General features: G+C 34.0%; 6 protein-coding genes and 1 non-coding gene across 8 annotated transcripts; 4 read left to right on the top strand and 3 right to left on the bottom strand.

The window, feature by feature from the left end:
• Nucleotides 1-1025: 1025 nt before the first annotated feature.
• Nucleotides 1026-2468, top strand: LOC122609503 (protein NODULATION SIGNALING PATHWAY 2-like). The gene has a single exon (XM_043782543.1). It carries the CDS (start codon nucleotides 1026-1028, stop codon nucleotides 2466-2468), a length of 1443 nt encoding a protein of 480 aa, XP_043638478.1.
• A 607-nt stretch (nucleotides 2469-3075) lies between these two features.
• TRNAS-CGA lies at nucleotides 3076-3157 on the bottom strand. Its single transcript has one exon. It is a non-coding gene; the product is annotated as a tRNA-Ser (tRNA).
• Nucleotides 3158-5733: 2576 nt separating this feature from the next.
• Nucleotides 5734-7161, top strand: LOC122609504 (protein NODULATION SIGNALING PATHWAY 2-like). Its single transcript, XM_043782544.1, has one exon. It carries the CDS (start codon nucleotides 5734-5736, stop codon nucleotides 7159-7161), a length of 1428 nt encoding a protein of 475 aa, XP_043638479.1.
• Nucleotides 7162-7850: 689 nt separating this feature from the next.
• Nucleotides 7851-8756, top strand: LOC122608438. Its single transcript, XM_043781548.1, has one exon. It carries the CDS (start codon nucleotides 7906-7908, stop codon nucleotides 8566-8568), a length of 663 nt encoding a protein of 220 aa, XP_043637483.1. The 5' UTR covers nucleotides 7851-7905; the 3' UTR covers nucleotides 8569-8756.
• A 488-nt stretch (nucleotides 8757-9244) lies between these two features.
• Nucleotides 9245-14121, bottom strand: LOC122607299 (BAG family molecular chaperone regulator 4-like). 2 transcript variants are annotated; one of them, XM_043780244.1, is made up of 5 exons: nucleotides 13883-14121; nucleotides 12160-12428; nucleotides 11391-11537; nucleotides 9896-10012; nucleotides 9245-9564 (listed from the first exon to the last, which is right to left on the bottom strand). In XM_043780244.1, the coding sequence occupies exons 1-5, from the start codon at nucleotides 14013-14015 to the stop codon at nucleotides 9559-9561; spliced, it is 672 nt and encodes a 223-aa protein (XP_043636179.1). In that variant the 5' UTR covers nucleotides 14016-14121; the 3' UTR covers nucleotides 9245-9558. The 2 variants fall into 2 exon arrangements, with proteins under 2 accessions (XP_043636179.1, XP_043636178.1); XM_043780243.1 differs by lacking the exon at nucleotides 9245-9564 and having other exon boundaries at nucleotides 9660-10012; nucleotides 13883-14119.
• Nucleotides 14122-16067: 1946 nt separating this feature from the next.
• LOC122607808 (septin and tuftelin-interacting protein 1 homolog 1) lies at nucleotides 16068-20019 on the top strand. Its single transcript, XM_043780859.1, has 2 exons — nucleotides 16068-16215; nucleotides 17150-20019. Exon 2 carries the CDS (start codon nucleotides 17177-17179, stop codon nucleotides 19739-19741), a length of 2565 nt encoding a protein of 854 aa, XP_043636794.1. The 5' UTR covers nucleotides 16068-16215; nucleotides 17150-17176; the 3' UTR covers nucleotides 19742-20019.
• A 726-nt stretch (nucleotides 20020-20745) lies between these two features.
• On the bottom strand, nucleotides 20746-22542 carry LOC122608047 (UPF0098 protein TC_0109-like). Its single transcript, XM_043781130.1, has 3 exons — nucleotides 22275-22542; nucleotides 21171-21511; nucleotides 20746-20996 (listed from the first exon to the last, which is right to left on the bottom strand). The coding sequence occupies exons 1-3, from the start codon at nucleotides 22363-22365 to the stop codon at nucleotides 20922-20924; spliced, it is 507 nt and encodes a 168-aa protein (XP_043637065.1). The 5' UTR covers nucleotides 22366-22542; the 3' UTR covers nucleotides 20746-20921.
• Between the last annotated feature and the right edge of the window lie 1852 nt (nucleotides 22543-24394).

Raw genomic sequence — 24394 nt, forward strand, 5'->3', positions numbered from 1 at the left:
AACCTCAACAAGTATTTTGAGAATTCTTCTAAGAATTGTTCTACTAACAGTAACATCTATGCTACCTGAAGGGGATAAACGTCTCATCCGGCTCTTTATGCTACCTGACATTCGACAATAGACAAATTCTTATCATAAACAATGTACAATTAATAAGAAAAGCATTATCACAACAGAATATTATAGTTAAAGGGAGTACCAGATAACATAATAAAATGCCTGAAGATATCATTTTGAACAAGCATATCTAAAAACACACTTTGACCAACTAATTCCAATTCCATTATCCAAATCCAGAAAATGTCACAACTCACATCCATATCCATAATAAAGTAATAAGATTATAACAAGATAGAGTTTGTAGGAAACCAAAGACTTAATACCAACAAGACAAGTTATCGATCCAGGACCCCACAGACAGCAAAAGCCACAATATCATTCAACTAATAAGTGAATACCCAATTACCTCAAACACTTAATACCAACAAAAAACCACCACCAAGGTCTCCTAGTGATAAGGCATCTTGATGTCCTCACAAGAGGTCTCAAGTTCGAAATTCACTAAGTAATAATCTTGGGGGTTAAGCCACGGACATCTGAGGCAAAGACTCATCTTACCTTAGTAACTTGAACTGAAAAAATCTATATCATACACTAACTAAGCAATACATATGACATACAAAAGCTGAGTTTCCGTTGTAAAATGTAATCGTAATTTACTGAAAAAATTGATTGATTGAGATTTTTGAAGTTTAATATAAGAATGATGGCTACAGCTGACCAAACTTAAAAACTTCCAAGCTATAAAGAAAGACAAATAATGAGGTCTCTAAGTAGTTAACTTAATTCAAATTCTAATTCTAATTCTAATTCTTATATCCACTTTAACTTTTCTGTTGACTCCTATTAGACAAGATTGGTATATATACACATTAAGAACCATCACTAGAATCATCTAAACTAGAAGGCAGATAGTCCTCTCTTCTGGGCTGCAAAAACATCTTCGAGAAAAGAAAGAAAAAAAGATGATGCAGTCTGAGGTTCAAATCCAACCTTCTTGGCCTATTCATACTTATTTCAATACAAATCTTGATCATTATGCGAGTCATCACCATGAATTTCCTTCATCAATCAACAGCACCCCGGAAAACTCATTCATATCCTCAGAGTCATATGGCTATGTAGAATATCCGTTGCTGGGTTATGATCAGATGCAACAGTCTTCATCAGATACCAATGATTCACAGAACATGATGGTACTTGAAAACATGAATCGATGGTTGTGTGATGAAGATCAAGACATCGAAGAAATTCAGTTGAGTGACATTTCTGGATGTGTACCATCAGAAGAAATGTCACCCATGGAAGAAGTGAGTGATACCATGGAACTTGAATCCCAAACGGGCCTCCAAAGTTTACTAAAGGCCTATGCAGAAGCCATGGAAATGGGACAGACAGAACTTGCACAAGTTATTGTAAGTTGCATAAGTGAAAAGATATACCCCATTGGTCCAGCCATCGAACGCATAGCCTTTAATTTGTTCCAGTCTGCAGAAAATCAAGAAGAATACTTAAAACGAGAATCTGTGAGAAACTTCAAGTCGGCATTCAGAGCTTTTTACGAGATCTTTCCTTATGGAAGATTTGCCCATTTTACAGCTAATTCAGCCATCTGTGAAGCTGTTCCAACCCATGTGAAATCAGTTGACATAATTGACTTTGATCTCCTCGAAGGAAGTCAATGGCCTGTTGTGATAGAGGCCATAGCACAGCAAAGAAAATCTTTGACCATTACAAGTGTCAAACTCGAAGATCACAATTCACAGTTTGAACACATAAAGCGGGATCTTTGTAGCTTTGCGAGAACTTTTGGGCTAAACTTGAAGATACAAGATGTGGATATGGCACAAATTGTAAACAAAATGGAGGGAAAAGAATTTGTGGTCTTTAACTGTATGGTTGGCCTTCCACATATGGGAAGGACAAGAGAAACAAGTCAAGTTATGGACTTTCTAAAAATAGCAAGAGCGGTTTTAGCCAAAAACAAAGGGATCATAACCGTTGGAGATGGAGCAGGTGGCAGACTCGCAACTTCCTCAAACTATACTTCATTCTTTAATGAAAATTTGGCTCATTACAAAGCCTTATACGAGTCAATGGAGTGTGGTTTTCCAAGCTACCTCAATGAAGCAAGGACGGCTATGGAGACACTTTTTGTTGCACCTTTTATATCATCTGAATCTTGGTTTCAAAAGTGGGAGGAAGGAAGAGAAAACACGACTTCCATCAAGGGACTCGGGCTGAAAGGAAGAACAATGAGCATAAACAGCTTAAATGAAGCCCGGGAGCTGGTGAAGGAAGGGGAAAGCCCATATGGAATCAGAATCGAGGGTCAAAACGGGAACGAAATGGTGTTGAAATGGAATGCAACTCCACTAGTGAAAGTATCTGTTTGGGAATGTAACTAAAAGATTTTAGAATCTTGATACTTTAACATGGATAGTTCTAACTGTACAAAATTAGTTAGTATTATACAAACTGGATTCATAATAGATATCAATTTTACTTTATTCAATCTATATGATCTCAACAAGAATGTATGTCAGCCTAACCAATTCCGCATTATCCAAAAGTCAGTATGGCCCCAGACCAAAAACTTGAACTAGGTCAATTTATGAAACTCGAGTCAAGGCTAGGGTCAAAAACTTTTGAACGACTCGGGTAGGCTTGATTCTTATGAACGACTCAATTTATGAGACTTGAACGCACGACCAACAGGTGGCATTCCTTCCTGGCCGAGGCGATCGGCTGTTTGTGAAAACAACACCAGTGTAGGATATAAACTGTCAAATTTTGTTCTAAATTAATGTAGGGTTTAAACTTTTAAAAATATCAATGTAGGTAATATACTATCAAAAAAATATTACTTCAGTATGTAGGTAAACAAACCCTTATCAATAACAATAATAAGTACAGTAGTCCGTAATAGAAAGATTGAGAATCTAGACAATCAAATAAACGTAAAAGATAAATCAAATGAAGGAAAAAGCAAAATGAGCCAAAAAAGCAAATAAACGTCGACAGCAGGATTCGAACCTGCGCAGGCAAAGCCCAACAGATTTCGAGTCTGTCTCCTTAACCACTCGGACATATCGACCTGCTTTTTTCAGTAACTCGGTTTATATTGTCTTAAATCTTTAAATAAAGTGAGTTTGTTTTTACAACTTTACTATTTTCATTTTTTCTTGTTTTTATTTTTCCTTAATAAAAATAATAACAAGTTTAATTTATGTTTTTAGATAAAATGTCTACATTATGAATGTACGAGAGATAGTGTCCGCGCGTTACGGCGGTGAGATGATGGCGTGATAGGTCATAGGAGGTGATAAGTCATAGAATGTAATAGCTAAATGCTTTAGCCGTGCGGGCTCCGCCATCGAATTTAAAATTTTTTCAAAAGTATATCGTATGAAATCTCTAATGAAAGAGCATGAAATTTTAAAAACACGCATACAATTTTTATAATTTATCGATATACGGTTTTTGAGATAAAATATTTGAATGAATTAGATAAATAAAATGATTTATGGAGAAGAGAGAAAAAAATGAGTGATTGAGATTTGAGGAGATGGAAAAAAAATGAATGGTTATGATTCAAAGTTATTATAGGTATATTAGATAGAAATGTTTAAATTAATGAATAAGGAATAAGAGTATTTTTGATAGTTCAAATCATCTTTTCTTAAAAAAAAAAAAAACAAAATGTTTTATAAGATAGTATTAGTCTATTAGATATGGGTAAACAAAACCTTTTACCTAAAATCATTTACGAAATTCTTATATTTTTTTTTTATCATATGAGTTTTTTCAGACTCGCCATTTGAATTTTGTATACGTATAGACACAATTAGGCCATTATAAGTCGAATAAAACACATCATGTGACGCTAAAGTCATTACCTAATCAAGTAAACTAATAGAAATTTATAAAAGGGAGTTTGTTAAGGACCAATTGGAAGTTGGTTTAGTCAAACTCAAATGTAATGAGCTTATCAACTTTATTAATGTTTTCATATGAGTACTTACATGTACATTCATCCATATTTGAAGACAAAACCAATGAAAACAAATTAAAAATAATATCATATCGTATCACATCACTAATCACAAATTAAGTAATAATGCTAATATGACAAGAAATTAGAGTTTGTTAAAAACCAAACTCTTATATGATTAACATGTGTATATGTATGTTCTGAGTCAATTGGTCAGATCGTAACCATCTAAATTAATAAAGAAACATTTAGAGAATACGTGGACGGTGGACTTAATTCATAGACAGCAAAACAACCACAAGTCATTTAACATTTTCTATGTGTCATGACATGAGAACTCAAACAATAATAGGGGCTAACTTTATCCATGGTAGAAAGCCAAAAATAGATAAAAACACAACCAATGTAATACCAAAAAATTAACTGGGTTGGATCAGTGGTTGGAGCTCATGTCTCTAGAAACAGAGGTTATAGGTTCAATCTTCATGCCCAGCAAGGCTAGAGGTCCTATTCTACCTATAGTAGAACCTGGAAGCAGCCTCTCTACCTTTGGTAAGGATAAGATTGTCTACATATCAACCTCCCCCATACACCGTCGAAGACGGTATTGGGATCCAAAACCCGTAAAAAACGGCATTGGGAATTATTTTTTTTACAACCAATGTAGCTAATCAATGAAAACATAGTAGCTAATTATTTCAAATTCATGTTCATCTGTATCTATACTATTATATAAAGCATCAACCTCTTTACTTTTTTTCAAATTATAACTTTAAACTATTCAAAATAAAATTATAACTTAAACTACTCACAATAGTTCTTTATTTATTAATTTAAACATCTCTACATAATTTACCTATGATACTCTTAATAAAATAATTTAACTTAACAACATAAATCCTTTTTACTTTTAAAATAACTACATTACCACCTCTAACATAAATTACTTTAACATTTAACATCATTGTCCCCCCATCAGGCCACCACCCGTCACTGCCACCACTTTCGACATTGACACCCCCCATTGATGCCGCCGCCACCATCCTGCGCCGGCGCGCCGCCACCATAATCATCGTCGCATTGTGCGAGCATATTATCTTTTGGTCACATATTATCTTTATGTTCCATTTTTATTCGTTTTTCGTATCTAATTAAGTTGTTTAAATGTGCAAAATCGTATTTCATTAACTATAAAACATGTTATATCGTCAATTATATAAACTAGCTTTATGTTAACTTTTATCATAATTGACTCAAAAAAATAAAAATAAAATATAATTTATGATAATTTACTTCTTTTTAACATGTCATCAGATTCTACTAATTCGAAACAAACTATTAGTCCAAACCAAATTAATTAATTATGATGATCTTGCTTTCCAAAAAATTCTTGATGGTGATCTTGATACTAATATATTAGTTGTGATGGGTATCGAGGCCTACTTCAAAGAAAACTACAAAGTCATTTGAACATGATAGAAGAGGAACAATGACTTCATTTGGAAAGCTACTTGCTTCAAATTTCCAATTTTGTAACGCCAACTTTTAACTTTTTAGTTGACAATTTTCAACCAAGATGATGTATATATAAAATATATATCAAAAAAATACACAAGATCAATGATAATTCAAACCCACAAAGCTTTCTCTAAACTTGATTAACTTTGAGATCATCAATCATGGAGTTATCTGAGCTAACAACTTCTTGGCCAACTCACTCTTATTTTCGTTCAAATCTCGACCCATATGATCCAAAAATGATGAACGGTTACGACAGTAACTGTTATGACTCTTCAATTATCACCATGACCACCCCGGAAAACTCATCGATTTCATCCGTTAACTTCTCCATGGTATGTGATGATTCTAGTTATGGTCATGAAGATATACATAACCCTCCATTGGTTAACATGGAAGGAATTGATGATGTATGCAAATGGTTATACGATGATAGAAATGGTCATGGGACAGATGAGGCTTCCGTTTGTGTGGTAGAGGATGATGCCATGGAAAATGATTCTCAAACAGGAATCAAGAATCTACTCATGGCTTATGCGGATGCCAAGGGGATGGAGCATGAAGAATTAGCTAAAGTGATTGCTAAATGCTTAAGTGAAAAGGCAAATCCGATTGGTTCACCTCTAGAACGTGTAACATTTAACTTGTTCCAACAAGAAGAACATGAAGAAGAAGCATATCTTAAACAAGAATCTGTGAGAAACTTCAATCAGGCATTTAGAGCTTTCTATGATATCTTTCCTTATGGGAAGTTTGCTCATTTAATGGCGGGTTCAGCCATCATTGAAGCAGTACCAACCCATGTGGTATCGATTGTCATAATTGACTTTGACTTATGTGAAGGAAGTCAATGGCCTCCGGTCATAGAAGCCATGGCCCGGATGAAGAAATCATTGACCATCATAAGTATCAAACTCGATCAAGATCAAAACTCGCGCTTTGAAGAAACAAAGAAGCATCTTTGTAACTTTGCAAGAAGTTTAGGTCTAAATTTGAAGGTACAAGAGATGGACATGGCACAAATTTTCAATAAAATGGTTGGGAGAGAATTTGTGGCCTTCAATTGTATGGTTGGCCTTCCACATATGAGAAGCTCAAGAAATAAAACTCAAGTGATGAGCTTCCTAAGAATGGCGAAAAGGGTTTTAGCGAAAAACGAAGGGATCATAACCTTTGGAGATGGAGAAGGATATGAAAATACCAGAAATTCTTCGGACTTCTCTTCGTTTTTCAACAAGTTTTTAGCGCGCTACAAAGCACTATACGAGTCAATGGAATGGGGATTTCCTAGTTATCTTAGTGAGGCAAGGATAACTATGGAGACACTTTTTCTTGCACCTTTTGTATCATCAAACTCTTGGTTTCAAAAGTGGGAAGAACAAAGAGAAGACATGGCTTTTGATATGAACTTGCATACCGGGTATGGGTTAAAAGGCCAAAGAATGAGTCAAGAAAGCCGAAATGAGGCTAGGGAACTGGTGAAGGCGGGAGAAACTCCATATAAGATTAGAATTAAAGGAGATGATGAGAATGAAATGGTGTTGGAATGGAGAGGAACTTCATTAGTAAGGGTTTCTTCTTGGAAGTAAATAATATAAGATGAAGAATTTTCAATCAATAGTAGATATATATAGAATTATACTGTAGTTTTTATATAGATGTGTGTATATATATAAACCATTAAATCAGTACATACATACTATTACTTTGATCTTTCACTTTCCAGGATCAATCTTTCTCACAATTATAATTTGTTCACAATCTATTCAAGATTTCAAGCTTCATTAGTGATTATCATTATAGAATGCTTAAATTAACAACTATCCAGAATTGAGTTTTGTATTGAAAAATGATAATCCTCATAAAAATTAGCCTAAACTTTTACTGGCAATAGAAGAATGACTAATTTAAGTGTATCCAAGCTAAAGACTTAAAATCAACTTGCCACAATAGTAGAGGGTTCATAGGATTGTAGGAAGGATTCTGCTTGAAATACCTTCTTCACAAATTTAAGGACATATATTCAAACCATGTGTTGTACAAGTGTTGGATTGCTTATTCCAAACTTAAATTTGAGCCAAGTTTAGGTGCATGTCACCTAGGAAAAGTGAAGAAAACTAAAAGTAATTTGGGTGAGCACAAGTCCTTTTCAACATCTGTGAGGTTTTCTAAAGTTGCACTTTTTAGAAGATTTGCACGAGATGCATATAACTCCCAGCTGTTCTTTACCTATATAAAACTTTCTTCTACTTCTATTTACTAAAAGTTTCACCAATTAAGTTTCTAATCTCTTAAACCCCAAGAGCCATCATCACCATAAGCTTTTCTATTCAATGGCTACGACACGCCCGAAAGACCCAAGAAAACTGAACTTGGATGCACCGTTACTATCAACTAGACGACCCAATGGGCCAAATAATCAATCTCTTTCACGAGTAGGTTCATGGGATTCGCGCAACAGGGTTCCTTTTTCATGGGAACAAAGTGCTGGTAAGCCAAAAGACACGGGATCAACTAGAGACGTAGATGAGTTTCATGTCCCTCCTCCACGACTACCTCCTGGGAGAAAACTTCCTGAAAATGAATACGACGGTGATGATGATTTCTCAGATGCTATCGACACGTTTTCTTTGTCTGCAGCCATTGACATAGTGGAATCAGCAGAGATGGCAAAACGGAATGGAAATATGTTAGATGGTGTGAGTTTGGATTCAGGTGGCAATCAGTCTCCTACTTTTATCATCCAAAGGTTCCTTTCAGATGCTAAAGCACTTGCTATTTCATCTGGTTTACCCATTCCAAAGAACATCAGTAACCAAACTGAAAAGTATCAGCCTCGAATGATCAACACTGCACCTAAAGGATGTGGGTTAGGAATCAATAGTTTATTCCCTTGGCGTACAAAGAACAAAGTGCCATGCAGTGTTAAAAGTCCAGTCAGGGTAACTTCTGCAAGTGTTAAATCTCAATGGGGATGGAAACCAAGACCGAAGTAGTAGTAGTTAAGCAAATAAGATGTGTATTGTCTCTTTGTTAAACCAAAAACCTCATCCTCATGGTAGTAAAATGAGAGATAGAAACCATTAGATTTGACTGCAAACAAGTGGTTATTTATCTATAACTTGCTGGAATGAGTCGCAATGTAATCTTGTGGATGATTGTATGCAAAGATTTTTGTTAAGTATATGCACAAAGATACTTTTGTCGGAAATCTGTAGCCTGTTTTTGGATATTTAATTTCTCACCGGTGAAAGTAAGCAGATCTTAAACAAGTATTTATCAATTTTTATCTATTTAAGTCTAACTTAAAATACAACATCATAATAATTTTCTTATAAAAAATTCTGTAGCAATAAGTTGTTTATTTATTTAATATTTACTGTTAATTTAAGATTACTAGATCATTATCATTAGCAATTTATCCAATTACCATTATAAAATGTGATGTGCAATATCATTATCATTAGCGCTGTATTCATCACGAATTTACGACTACTTCTGATTGTTTGAGGGGCAAATTTTCTAATGAAGAATAGCATTATTATTACATTTAAAAAGAAAAAAAAAACACTTCAAAAATTCACTTTTTTCCAAGCAGATATTATAAAATTAATATGGGTTAAAGGCTTAAAGATTTGTAACATAAGAGAAAATAAAATAACATCTAGGTCGTTCTTTAAAAACCAAATTTACTGTAAAAGCTGATTGTTCAAAATTTAATCTTTAACCCCCTCAAAATAATCAGGCAATCAATATTTTACTTTACCCAACTACTAAAAAGTAGAAACTGATTACCTCAGTAATCAAAGTACTCGGTTTCATAAGGCTGTACATCTTATCAAGAACTCCTGACTTTAACCAATGTACAAGTACGTAAGCACTTAGTACAGCATACAAGCAGAAATTCCTAGTCTTCAAAACGGTTGCTTGCCCGCCTAGCAGCTGAAACACAGGTTGACTTGTCTAGTCGTCTTTTCTCAATGCTCTTACATCTGCCAATAGTTGTACCACAATCACATTCACATTTTTTCAAAGAATACTGACGACACTCACGGACCCACAAACGAAACTGATGACCAAGAAAAGAAACAGGATAAAGCATCTATATTTTCATTTGATATATTTCGGCCATTACAAAACTTTAGCCAATACAAACAGGGAATAGAATATATATTTTCATTTAAAAATAAACTGCAAGTATCTTGGACTCCAATTGTAGCCATTGATATTTTGCACAAAACCCTCGTATTTGCAATATTGACGAGTACAGCCAAAAAAAAAAGAGATTTATTACGACTCAAATACTTCCCACTCTTGAGTCACCTTTGAAGATTGCAATGAAGATTCACTTGAAGCTGTTTCAGGGGTCTCGACACTTAGCTTGGAGTTTACTGTCTTAAGATCATCCAGTTTATCAACAAGGGCTTGCACACGACGCACCTGGAGCAATTTAATGTTAAAAGTATCCTTTAATTTAAAGCCCAATCAAAATTAATGTTAACAGGATAAAAAATAAAGACAATATGCTGGCTCCTAATCTTTAAGTTTAACAATTGATATGCAACACACAAGACAAATTCTAAATTTGTATATAGGATAGCTGAAAAGCTAAAAAAATATGCTGCATATTAGATTAAATTACTAATACATACACAAAGTTGAACATTGAACTATTTGAGAGAGAAGGAATGTACGAAAAACTAAAAAACTAACAGAATGGAGCTATTGCTTTACTCCCGTTGAAAACAGTCGGAAACATGGGATGAACAAGTTTATTTCCTTGTCTAACAAAAAAAGAGAAGATGATATACTTGACCAAAAGACGCTTAGAAATGCATAACTAGAAAGATGGAGATGAGTAAATTTAGAACTGACAGGCCCTTACAAATATGTCTTCCGAATCAAAAACATATAGATTTAACTTTATTGCACCGACACTCTCTTTACCCAAACAATGATAATCTAGATTGTTCGGGAACAAATTTACACGTTACTTGTTTTCATATAAATGAACTGAAATTCCCTTTTATGCTTACAAGGGTAAGACAATTAACCAGAGCTTCGCTCAGACAACAGTACACAATCCAGGTGAATGTCTTTTTTACAGGACGCAATTTCAACCCATCTACTTATAATATGGGGTAGACCAGGAGATGCTATATCTCTGGAAAGGAAACACCTCGAATTGTTCTGACGCTCAAAAGTTATGTATTTTTTACTTTGGTAATGATAGTGTGTTATTGATACACTAACTGTTCATACAAAAGATTTTAAAAACAAGTGTTAGGTGTCGACCCGGCCTAACTTGTACAGCAATTTCCATTTAACGCATTACCCGGCCCGTCTGACCAATCACCAGTTTGACACACTGCCCCGCCTGTCTAACCAGTCTATCTGCCCATCCAATATTTTCCAATATCCACAATGCTATTTAGGGATGAGCAAAAGACCTGGAAACCCGCGCCCGACCTGGAACCAACCCAAACCGACTCGCCCAACGCCCTAAAGGGCCGGGTCACGGGTCACGTTTTTAGTGCATTTCCGGGTCACGGGTTGGACGGGTCGGGTGAAGCCAAAAACTGACAAATTGTGAAGCAAACCCGCGACCCGTCCGAACCCGACCCGAACCTTCACAGGATGGGTCACAGTTCCATTTTTCATGCTCTTGCGGGTCACGGGTCATCCTGGTTCGGGCCAGGTCGGGTTTCGACCCGTACACATCCCTAACTCTATTTAATAATTTTGTGCTAATATATACCAATCAAGCAATAACAAAAAAAAAAAATAAAGAGGTTCCAAATCAATTGTAAGAACTAACCTCCAACTTTCTTTGTGTTCTCCCCTCTCCTTGAGCATCAATTTCATCCAATTTCAGCAACTGTCTCATGAGCATCTCAGTTAAAAAAACAAAATCTTTATCAGCAACCTGTGTCCCAGAGCTAACTACAGCCTCTAAACTTGCCACCTTCAATAAGAGAAAGAATCAACAATTCAACATCTGGCAATTATTAGGCTAAAAAGAATATGATTAACTTTTGAAACCATCAATATTGCAAAAATACAAAAGAAACCCTACACTTTGCATGAACAGTTTCGAGAATAAGTGTCAAGCATGATAAGTTTCTCAACGATAAACAATTATTTCCCGAGGCAGAAGTTAGTTTATTAAGGCAGGCCATAACAATTTTGAATAGCCGTGGGTGTTTAAATTTACATTTGGAAGATATGAAATACCTAGTTTATGATGTCTACTATATAAGAAAACATGTACTAAATATTGTTTCAATGTGCTTCTGTATTATAAAGTTAGAAAGTTACGATAATCAGATATTTAACTATTTGTCAAAAATAATAATCAACTATTTGATAAAAAATAAATTGACCAAAAGAGAGATCACTGTATAATGTAGAAACTTGGACTTTTGATAACTTAATATTGATATTATGTCAAAAACTCTAGTAACTACACTAATGATGGAAATTATTCTAGAAGGCATAAGCAGGACAGATAATTAGATAAATACATAAATTCCCAAAATCACACTCATAATCAAATCACCATACCCAACTACCAAAAATGGCTTTACCTGTTCTGCGAATTCATCGTTCTCCTTCCTTACTAGACTAACAGCCTCAACCCCTCTAGATATCTCTTCAACTTTTTCCTCTATTTCTTCATCCTTTACAATATCCACTTCTTTACCAAGTGGTTTCTCCATCACTATCACCTTCGTATTGTCCTTCACACCTGCCATGTCCAAGCCTTCTTGGTCATCTTTTTCCTTTCCTCTGAATAACAAGTTTTGCACTTCAGGATCTAACCCAGTTGTTTTAGCAATCACGTTCTTCAAATCAGCTTTACAAACAAAAAGATTTTTGATAAGTATAAGCAATTAAAAATATAAGAAACCATATAGAGGAATTGTTGAAACATTTTCTAAAGAGCCACTAATGTCTACTATCATAGTAACCATTATGCAAAATTACCTCAAGGGTACATGCACAAAGACATCTGGAGCGTTAAGATTATAAAGTTGTGAGGTTTTAAGGCCTTCTTTCTTTTTGGAAAAACAGCTATCAATTCTCATTAGACAACCAGTGCTAAAAAAATATTGTAGATCAGTTATGATTTGCCTCTTACTGGATAGAATAAAATAAAAGTAGCATGTCCTATAAGGCCATAACTACCTTTTTGTAATTCGAGGAGAACATTGGAACATTAAGTCACATAAACCCAAAGAAAATTTGAGAAGCGAGATAATACCATTTTAAATTACTCACAAACTGATCTTGTAAAAAGAGACAGTGCTATACCTATTGAACTTAAGGAGGAAGCTTAGAAAAAACACAGCTTATAAGCTACTCAGTATGTTGTATCCAAAGAAAATGCAAGAGACAGTATCTGGATTTGTTTCGGCTTATTTCATATGAGCAGAAGCTCTTACATATAAGCTGCTCCAACACTGCTTATTAAACACTCATACAAGTAAATAGAAGTATAGTGTGTGGTTATATTAACACAAACAAGAGTGCTTATTACTTTAACAGATCACAATAAGGAGTGTTTGGATCATCTTATTTTAGCTTATTTGGCTTTAAAAGATAAGTCCTGTTTTTATGACTCATTTTTAGAGTTACAAGCTTATCATGACTTGCAATTGCAATATGAGCTGATAAGTCCAAAAATAAGCCACAAAAATGCGGTTATCAAACACAAGTCAAAATCAAAATAAGCTTGAAAATAAATATCAAAATTGCAACGAATCGTTTATATCCAGCCTCCAACCTACTATCTCTTATTCTACGTATCAAATTTTCACACAGTACTACTGCATATATCCGACCTCCTATAACTTATAAACCACTTGTGTAACACCGATTTCAATGATCCAACAACTTACATGACTGCCACATCGTTAAAAAGCACCGGCTACCTAATATACAGGTAACTGGATACATACAATTGCAAAACATAACAAACTATATACGTTTTCGTGTATCCTAACTTGTCGCGTCCTGGTATCGTGCGTATCCGACTTCTAAACTATCTATCACTATATATATATATATGATCTCTAATAACTTATAACCCACTCGTTTATCACCGATTTCAATAACGCAACAACTTACATGACTGCCACATCAGAAACTCCATAATACACACAATAGCAAAATGTAAACTATATATACATTTTGAAGTACTTAACCTAATATATAAACATAATTTTAAAACTAATTTTAATTTATTTCACATAATAATATAATATAACAAATGAGATTTGATAAATAAAAAAGGAAGTAATTATATACCGAAAGTGGATTGAGGAGAGATGAGGACGTCGAAGTCGTTTGAACCATAAGATACTTTGACTTTGATGTTGCCGGAACCGCCGTCTTCAGCTCCGGCAACCGTAGAGGCGGTGGCTTCACCGTTATCTTCCATCGCCGAATGAAGAGTAAAATTACTGTGTGTTGGTGAAGTTGGAAATTATTAGGGTTTGAGATAGATATAGGTCGGAATGTATGTATAGGTGATGTGTTTTATTTCTTTGCTAATTTTATTCAGCGGGTGAAAGTAAAAATTGTAGGTAGGGCCGTAGGACTGTAGGAGTGTCCAACTGTCCATAACTATTTGTTATCTGAATTTTGGAATTTGATTTGATTTTTATTCACACTAGAAGGTATCCGTACGTTGTAACGGCGATGGTTTATAACTTTTGAGATGTTGTACGATAATACAATTTGTTTATGATACTTTCATGAGATGTGATGATGAGACATCTAACCGTGATTATCCTTCTAAATATAAGTCTTGGATTATATACAAAAAAATAATAAGGTGCAAAAACTAATCATTCTAAATATATTTGTCAGGGTTAGTTTGATAATATTGAAAAAATGACTGAATTTCATAAAATAGAGAGTCAATATATTTTATAAGGGATTACATAAATCAAATTATTTTTCGAAGAAAAAATCCATATTTTTTCATTCCATTGATCACCTTTTATTTTTAAAAGTTTTATTTTTAAACTTTGACACAAATATATATATCTATACTACCTACATAAACAATCTACCCCCTTCCCCATTCAATTCTCTACCTTTGAATTACCTATATACCCTCTATATTTAAACTACCTCCACACACCTTATCCCTGAAATTCCGAAATTACCCTTAATAAAAAAAACCCTACAATTACCTAAAACCTCTATTGTTATAAAATCTTCATTAACTCTAAAATTATTGCTGAAGGTATTGCTACAGATAAGAAAAAAACATCTTAATTGTCATAGATTATATTACAAAATGTTTAAACAATAATTACCTTTTTATAACTCATGAAATTACGAACCAATTATGTCCTTTGTATATTCGTATTAAATTTTAATCATTGATTATTTATTTTTTTAATTGTCTTGTTTCCTCCCCTACAATTGTAAATTTGTATGTGGTTATTTTTCATGGTTAATGTTTGCACTTCATTATTTTTTGCACCTAATACGCGGCTTATTTTTAGAATGATATATACGGTTAGATCCGGCATTGACGCATCTCATGAAAGTAAACTGCACGCTATAAACTGTTACGGTGTCTAAAACATTATAGACCGTCGCCGCTGCAACGCGCGGGCACACTCTAATATATATATATATATATATATATTATGTTATATAAAGAACGTAATAAAGTTTATACCAACGAAAACAGTTTTAAAAAAAAAAAATTCAAATAACTTTAAACAAATATTATCAAACGATACAAACTTAATTAATGTCAAAGTTTATTAACGTTTATGTTAAAATAAACTTAATTAACCCTTTAATATGTTACGTAGAAAACTAAAATACCAAATATAACATTTATATTATTCAAATAAATTTGTTTTTTTTGGTAAATATCAAATTCTTAACATAACAGTAAGCATGTTTATTAACCTTAAATAATAACAAAGTTTATATATAAATTAGTTTTAAAACAAAAACTAAAAATATTTATACAAGATCTATTTTTATAACTAAAATCTTAAAATATACATATATTTACTAATTAGGGGTATGACGATTGGACAATGTTTGTTGAAATCACTTAAATTAAATCAAAAAAGATTTCAAAATGTTAATTGTAAAATTGGTTATTGTGGTTTTACCAATTTAATAATCAAGGTCCTCTTTTGAGTTCCCTAGCAATAGGGGTCCTTTTTTGTGTTGTAAAGGATGACGATATTGCCCTGCATGTGATGACCTCATAAAGATTTAACAACCCTCTCTAACGTTTTTATTAAAAAGAATGGAAAAATGATCCGTATTGCAGATTTTACCTAAACTTAAATACTGTCACATTAAAAAAAGTTACATATTAAATCTTTAAATTTGATAAACATACATAACCTCCTTAAATTTTACGCTTTACCTAACCGTTGCCTTAAAAGAAAACCAAACAATGTTGCAATCAACTCAAAATAAAAAGGAAAGAAACCTTATACAAATACAAACTTCCCTTGGTACCCAAATGGCGGTTATAGCCGGGTTTGATACTTGAAAACGGGTTATATTTACCCATCCCCCCTTAATTACAAACTGATTCACAAAACAAATCCTTCTTCGTCCCTCTTCTTGAAATCTGTTATTCGTATCAACAGGTATGTATCCCTCTACATATATATTATTTACATAATATTTTTTATAGACTTGTTGTAATTTGTTAATTCTTTGTTTCTCAATTTCTTCCCCCTTATAAAAATTAGGGTTTTTTATACTTATTTCATAAAAAGAAAGCGATTAATTCTGGGAACTTAAGAAATTTATCTGCTTGTTTTGAATTTTGCTATCAGACTGTGTTTTTGAATAATAATAATAATAATAGAAGGCAGACTTTATGTTCATATGGATTCAGGAATTCGTTTAAATGCAAAACTGTTTTGACTCGTTACGCAGCCTGACCTTTTCGTTAGGCTGATATTCCTACAATTTATAGTATCTGTATATCTATATCTATATATATTGGTAGATTGCTTTTCTGTATGTTTCCTGTTCCAAATTTTAAGTTTAAGGTTCTTACTAGTACAACATTCCGGATACATAGGTTTGTTTGTGTGTAAGTGTTTCTAGATGGTTCAAAGTACCGTAGGCAATGATTAGTAAAATTCGATATTCATTGGGTTATGCGTGGTTTTTTTCCGTAGGATACAAAGAAAGATGATTATTCTTGCACCTGGCTGGTCTCTTGCATCCTTAATATGTTCCTAAATTGGGCGTTCCTCGCATTTTTTAGCAAAGACGTGCAAGTATTGGGTTATAGATGGGTCAATTTCGTAGGATACGTGAAGAAAAATGGTGTTTTTTTGCACCTAGCTGGTTCTTTATTAGCAAATGCGTTCCTGGCGTTTTTAACCCAATATGTGTGTATTTTAGGAAATCCAGAGATTTATAGGAAAACCAGAACCCTTTTTGATCTGATTTGGATTCTACAGCTAATAGTATTTGTATCCATCTTGGTTATAATTAAGTACTTACTTGTCTGTTTTCTGTTCAGATTTCAGAGTTCTGACATTCTTACTGATGATTTTGTTGCAGCCTTGCAGGTTTGTTCTCTGAAAAATCATGGAGGAAGACCAAGAAAGGGAGAGATTTGGAATGGAGAACGATTATGAAGATGGTCAGTGGATTGGTGGTGAATTTTATGGGAAGCGCAAGGAAAAACGCCATCAAAGCAAAGATGATGTTCTCTATGGTATATTTGCTTCTGGTGATAGTGATAGTGATTCTGAAGGTGGCTATGGTAAGAAAAAACGGAGAAAAGGTTTGTCTAGGAAACAAGATCTTACCAAGCCACTAAATTTCGTTTCTAGTGGTGTTGTGATGCCAATTCAAGAAATTGATCAGATTTCCAAAGCAGAAAATGAAAGAGAGGATCAAGATGATGGTCAACGACCTGGTTTAGGTCTAGGGGCATCTGGTCCAGGGCTCGGTTTTAATGGGTCTAAAGAAGCAGATGTCGATGACACTGAGATTGACTTTCTTCCTACTGCGTTTGGCAAGAAGATCAAAGAAGGTGCTCTTCAGAGGCGTCAGAAGGAACTAGAGAAATTCATGTTAAACAAAAAGTCGTCTCAAGTAAAATTGGGAGGTAGAGAAGCAAAAGATGATGGAAATGTAGGTGTTTTCGAAAAGCACACAAAAGGAATCGGGCTGAAATTACTTATGAAAATGGGATATGGAGGTGCTGGCTTAGGGAAAAATGCACAAGGTATTGTAGCTCCAATTGAAGCGAAGTTGCGTCCCAAGCAAATGGGAATAGGGTTCAACGACTACAAAGAGGCATCTAACATTCCAGCATTACAAGAACCATTAGAAGAACATAAGGGTCCGACTCAACCTCTTGGGATTCAATCGAAAGAGAAGACATGGGCAAAGCAAGGTCGGTCAAAAAAGAAGAAGAAAGACTATGTAACTGCAGAGGAGTTGCTGGTTAAGAAACAAGAACAGGGATTTGATGTAGTTCAGACAGTGCTTGATATGAGAGGCCCACAGGTTCGGGTTCTGACAAATTTAGAGAATTTGAATGCTGAAGAGAAATCAAGAGAGAATAATATCCCAATGCCTGAGCTACAACATAATGTGAGACTAATACTTGATATGGCTGAACTTGATATACAGAAAATCGACCAGGATTTGAGAAATGAAAGGGAGACGGTTGTCACTTTGCAGAAAGAGAGAGAAAAACTTGAAGTGGATGCTAATCGGCAAAAAAGGCAGCTTGATAGTATGGAAGAAATTATAAATGTGCTAGAACGACTGGATAAAGAGAGCCATTTGGGAACATTGACTCTTGAGTCGCTTGCTAAGTCATTTGGGAACCTGCAAAAGCGATTTCCTGATGAGTACAAGCTAGGTAGCTTGTCTACGATTGCATGTTCATTTGCTTTGCCTCTGTTCTTCAGAGAATTTCAAGGGTGGGACCCGCTGAAAAACCCAGAAAACCACTTGAGTGTTTTATCATTTTGGAAAGATTTGTTGCATGGGGACGAGATATTTGATTCTCCCTACACTCAGCTTTTCATGGAAGTCGTTTTTCCGGCTGTAAGGATATCCAGTACCAACACGTGGCAAGCTAAACAGCCTGAACCATTGCTGAAGTTTCTTGATTGTTGGGAACAGTTACTACCTCCCTCGGCTCTTCAAACTATACTTGACCACATTGTCATGCCAAAGTTATCGGCTGCAGTTGACTCATGGGACCCACGTCGGGATACGGTCCCCATACATTTCTGGGTTCATCCATGGCTACCATTACTGGGTCAAAAGCTTGAGACTCTGCATCATACTATACGGGCCCGACTCGAAAGTGTTCTTCATGCTTGGCATCCAAGTGATGTGTCGGCTTACACGATATTATCACCTTGGAAACCTGTTTTTGATCCGGGAAGCTGGGAACAGATAATGGTTCGGTTTATCATTCCCAAGCTGTTGGCTGTCATGCATGAATTTCAAGTCAATCCAGCTGACCAGAAGCTTGACCAGTTCTATTGGGTCATGAGATGGGCTGATGTCATTCCTGCTCACCATATGATTCATATAATGGATGTGTTCTTCAACAAATGGCAACAAGTTTTGTATCAATGGTTATGTTCAAAACCAAATTTTCAGGAAGTTACGAATTGGTTTTTGGGTTGGAAGGATCTTATTCCGGCCGAGCTGTTATCTAATGAACATGTACGACTGCAGCTCAATAACAGTCTAGAAATGATGAACCAGGCAGCTGAGGGTTTGGAGGTGGTTCAACCGGGTGTGAGAGAAAACATTAGCTTCTTGAAAGCACGTGAACAGCGGCAGTTTGAAGCCCAGAGGGCAGCTGCTCAGGCTGCAAAGTTCCAGCAACGGGTTCCTGCAGGTTTTAATGCAGCCCAATTGGATGATATGGGTAGTGGTGGTGACATGAGCTTGAAAGATGTAATTGAAGTTCATGCACAACATAATAATTTGCTATTTAAGCCCAAACCAGGAAGAATGCAAGATGGTCATCAGGTATACGGGTTTGGAAACATTAGTATTATCATCGACTCCTTAAATCAGAAGGTGTTTGCTCAAGTTGAAGATAGATGGACTCTTGTAAGCCTTGAGCAGTTAGTGAAGCTGGAAAAGAACTCGATATTGAGAAGGCGATAAGATTTGAAGCTTTGAGGTGATTTTAAAGCTATGTTAGCTTATCTTGATAACCTTTTTGACATTAAAGACTGTGTCATATTCTATGATATTGTTTCACGCGATTATGAATTTTGATTTGATAGGGTTGCCGGGTCAAAGCACATTATGCAATTATGTATGATGAAGTTAAGATTTTTGACCTAAATTTGTAGAACAAGAACTTGTATGAACAAAAAGATCTCCCTGTTTGTATTTGGTATTTTGGTGAGATATAAAACGAGTGATGGGATAAAGTACTATTTATATTGTAAGTAGGATTTCTTAAGAAATTTAGCAAAAACTTTAAGTAATTATATTCTAGTTGTTGATCACAAGAAGATTGTTCAATTCTAGCTGTTGGGTCATGAGATGGACTAATTATGTCATTGGTCATGTAAACATATGATTGTTGATTCATATAATGATGGATGTGTTTTTTTAACAAGTGTATCAAATTAGTGATAATGGCCATCATCGTTCATCAAGACAGGATGGAGAAGAAGTTATATTAAAGAATCTGTCATATCGTCGACTTTGACCATTAAAATTATTGTTTGTGTTTTATAATACTTGACGAAAGTCATATGAATATAAAATACATTTAAAACTTAATCAATTCATATATATTACATTATTTATTACATAATAAAATTAAAAATCTAAACAGTCAGAGTTAAATAAGAAAGATCCAAAATATTTATGATATTTAAATCGGGATGGAGGTATACTTTTGCTTCCTATCTGAATGTTTATTTTTCCTTTATAGAGAGAAGTATTTCCAACGTATTTTTCTTGAGTTTTAGAAGGTCATGGAGTATGAGTTTGAAACAAATTATTCAAGGACATCAAGTATATTCATTAACATTAGTAAAAACATATGGCTCAAGTTAAAGAAGATCGATGGTTTCTGTATCTAAAAAAATGGGATTCTGATGTAGAATTGACTAAATGTCTAAATGTATTGAATCTTATTTATACCCCAACTGTTAAGCATTTAACTAAAACTTAATTAAGTGGTCCTTTAACATACATATAGTAGAAAGAGTACTACTACATATACACGCTTTTCAAGATGATGACAGACGGATGACAAGGTCTAAAGCAACCATCTACATAAACAAAAACAAACGATACGCAACACCCGCAATGTAGTTTTGATCAATTAATATATGGCCACCAAAACAGCTTCTCCAAGTACATGCCCATCAATTGCCTCTAGTAGCTTCTCCTTCGTCACCTATATTGATGAACATATAACCAATTATTTAGACATGTAGTAGTATATATGAGTACTTGATAATGTTTACGAATATGCTTTATTGTAAGAAAATTAAGTAAATGCATAGAAATTAGCATAATATTAATAAAACAAACACATGTAAACAAAAAATGAAAAATGTACTATATATACCTTATTCCCCAAATCAATTTCATCATCCAATGCATAGAGTTTGAACTCAAACCGATGTCCCGCTGATGGCATTGTTGGGCAACGCCATCCTGGTACCTTACAATCGTTATTCCCTTCTTTAATTTTAGCATAATCGCTTCCCGTTTTGTCCTCTTTGCCTGAAAACCCCTCAGGTAGTCCTTTCAAGTTCGGTGGTATACTGATCACCACCCACAAGGTCCATGGAACAAGCGAGCTATTTGGTTCCGTTTCATCTATATCTTCCACCACTAGTGCTAATGTTTTAGCCTCATTTGGGACATTATACCATTCCAAGGGTGGTGATATTCCACTTTTTGCACCTGCCATGGAGATATCCAACAACAATGAACATATCAATTAAGTTGTCGAACTATAATTAATTGATGTTCTTGGTAACTTTCAAAAAATAATACTAAATAATTAATGGTCTTGCTGCACTATTGTTAGGTCGGAAGTTCGGAACTCACGATGGTCATGTCCAATAATTAATGGTCTTGCTGCACTATATGTTGGTAACATTTTGTTATGAGTCATTAAAAGATTCAAAGTTCCAAGTAATGTTGCAAATAAAGGGTTTAGCGTGCCATATGTCTTGTAACATTAGTTGAACATTGTTAAAAGTTACTCGTATCACTCTAGCTAAGATATTCACTACAACAATGTACAAATTTACCAATATATTAAAAGAAAATTTAAGCATTTCTAAAGCAACATGTAGACTTTTGTTTAATGGACACGTAATTTTTGATGGGGAAATTAATGGGTATACTTATAGGAATTTCACACGTATAATTTCAATAAAAAAGATAATTGCTATATAGTGTAGAAAAGTAGAAACCTAATCAATTAATTTCTTTACGAAAACTTCATAACATAATCAATTCATTTATTAATTTATTATATGTTGCACTAAACATTGTAATATCTAATAATATCATATCAAAAGCTCGCTGACTGATTACAGTTATCTATATCATGTTCATTACATTGTTCTTTAAAGTATAAAAATAAAAAATTAAGGTATTTGAGACAAAATATGAACATTTAAAATGTATATATCATGTATGTAGCTAGTATGTGTACCTTGACCTTCACTTGTGTATTTTCGTGGCAGCCTGCCTTCATGGTCTATGCCAGATGATGCTAGCCTAAACTCATCACTTGCATTTGCCATTTTTTTTGCACCTCGATTAAAAATTATTATTTCAACTTTCCTGATAGTTTTCTCCTTGTTTTTTTGCTAATCTTTTTCTTGGATATATGAATATGTATGTTTTGTGACGATTTTATAGAATTTGTAGAAGATCGATGTTGGGATATTTTAAATTGTCGACAGGTGTGTGGAATCAAGAGTGGTAGTGTTCTGGAGAACCTTACTGGCATGTCGACGTCTTTTTATATATATCTTTCTTATGAAGCAGGCATGTCGACACACTTTTCCTTTTCAATCTGTTGTCGTTTTCAAGTTTCTATCTTAATAGAATATGCCGTTTAGTCAATTATCTACTTTTCTAAACAAGATATCTCTTAACTCTTGTCACCTATAGTACGTATATTGTTTGATATTTGTATTTATGAAAATTATTTATATGTACGAGAGATAGTGCTCGTACGTTGCAGCGGTGAGATGGTGATAGATAAAATCATAGAGTATGATAGTCAAATTCTTAACCGTACGGACTCTGCCCTCGAATTTAATTCTTCAAAAGTATATCGAATGACATCTCTAATGAAATTAAGAGCATAAATTTTAAAAACACCCATACAATTTTTATAATTTATCGAATATACGGTTTTTGAGATAAAAGATTTTGAATGAATTAGAGGAATAAAATGATTTATGGAGGAGAGAGAAAAAAATGAGTGGTTGAGATTTGAGGAGAGGGGAAAATGAATGGTTGAGATTTAAGGGTGTTATAGGTATATTAGGTAGAGATGTTTTAAATTACTTCCTCTGTGTCATTTTAATTGTCTTATTTTGACTTGTCAAGTTTTTTTCTTCCAATTTTGACCGTAAATATCTTTGTTTGTATTATATATTAGTTGATCAAAGTTATATCAATAAAAAATACATTTAAAACTCAATCAATTCATATATGTTATATTAAGTGTTACATTACATAACCAAAAATATTTACAGTCAAAGTTGAAAGAAAAACACTCAAAAAGTTAAACTATGATACTTAATATGAGACAGAGAAGTAGTAAATAAAGAAGGGTAACTTAGGTAATGAGATTTAAAAAAAGCAAATCTATAATACTATCTATATAAACAAACTCCCTCCCTCAAAATTTAACACTCTACCTTTAAAATCTCTAATTTACCCTTTTAATCTATATTAACATCAAACACTTTATCCCTAAAATTCCAAAAATACCCTTAAAAAAAACTCTTACGCATGTCTCTTCCCTTCCCTGCAGTTGTTCACATAGTATACCAAAAAAACACACATGTGTTACTAAATTTAATAATAAATCAACGTAAAAATCGCTCACTCTAAAACAACAACGGCGGTTTGCACTTTCAGCCGGACTAAGAAACACTTGAGTTGAATCATACATTCATGTAATAACACACTACCATTACTTAACTAACGTTTTTTTCCTATATCTCGCCGCATAGCGCGGGTACAAGGCTAGTTGTTTTATAAGATAATATTAGATATATATTTTAGGAAAAGAGTACGTTTGTGCGGAATCTGTTCTTAACTTGAGTTATCAAAAAATAATACAAGGCACGTGGAATTTGGAATGTAATCCGTTGTAGATAAGAGATGGACCCATCATTTTTTATTTTTTAACAGTTAGTCGGTATTCGACATCAAGGAACACCTCATCATATAATAATGAAGCCATGCATGTACTCTAGACTACGAGATGTAGACTATAAGCCATTACAGGTGATTTAGGGGAAAAAAAACCCACGGATTTGTCACTCATAAGAATCGAACCGAAGACTTGTGAGAAAAATTAAAGATGCATCTGTCCGTTCAGATAACTTCATTTGCCCGGACCCATCAATTTTACTAACAAAGACTAAGTTTATTTTTTCTTTTTTTTTTCATTTATATATTTTATATTAATACTCATATAATGTACGGATTAATTATATATATTCACGGTTGGTTTTCTATAATAATAAAAAAAAAAAAGTTTAAAGATAATTGATCACATGCATTTGACCACTTCAATGATAACTTAAT

The sequence above is a fragment of the Erigeron canadensis genome, chromosome 7 (assembly GCF_010389155.1).
Source record: "Erigeron canadensis isolate Cc75 chromosome 7, C_canadensis_v1, whole genome shotgun sequence".
NCBI lineage: Eukaryota > Viridiplantae > Streptophyta > Magnoliopsida > Asterales > Asteraceae > Erigeron > Erigeron canadensis.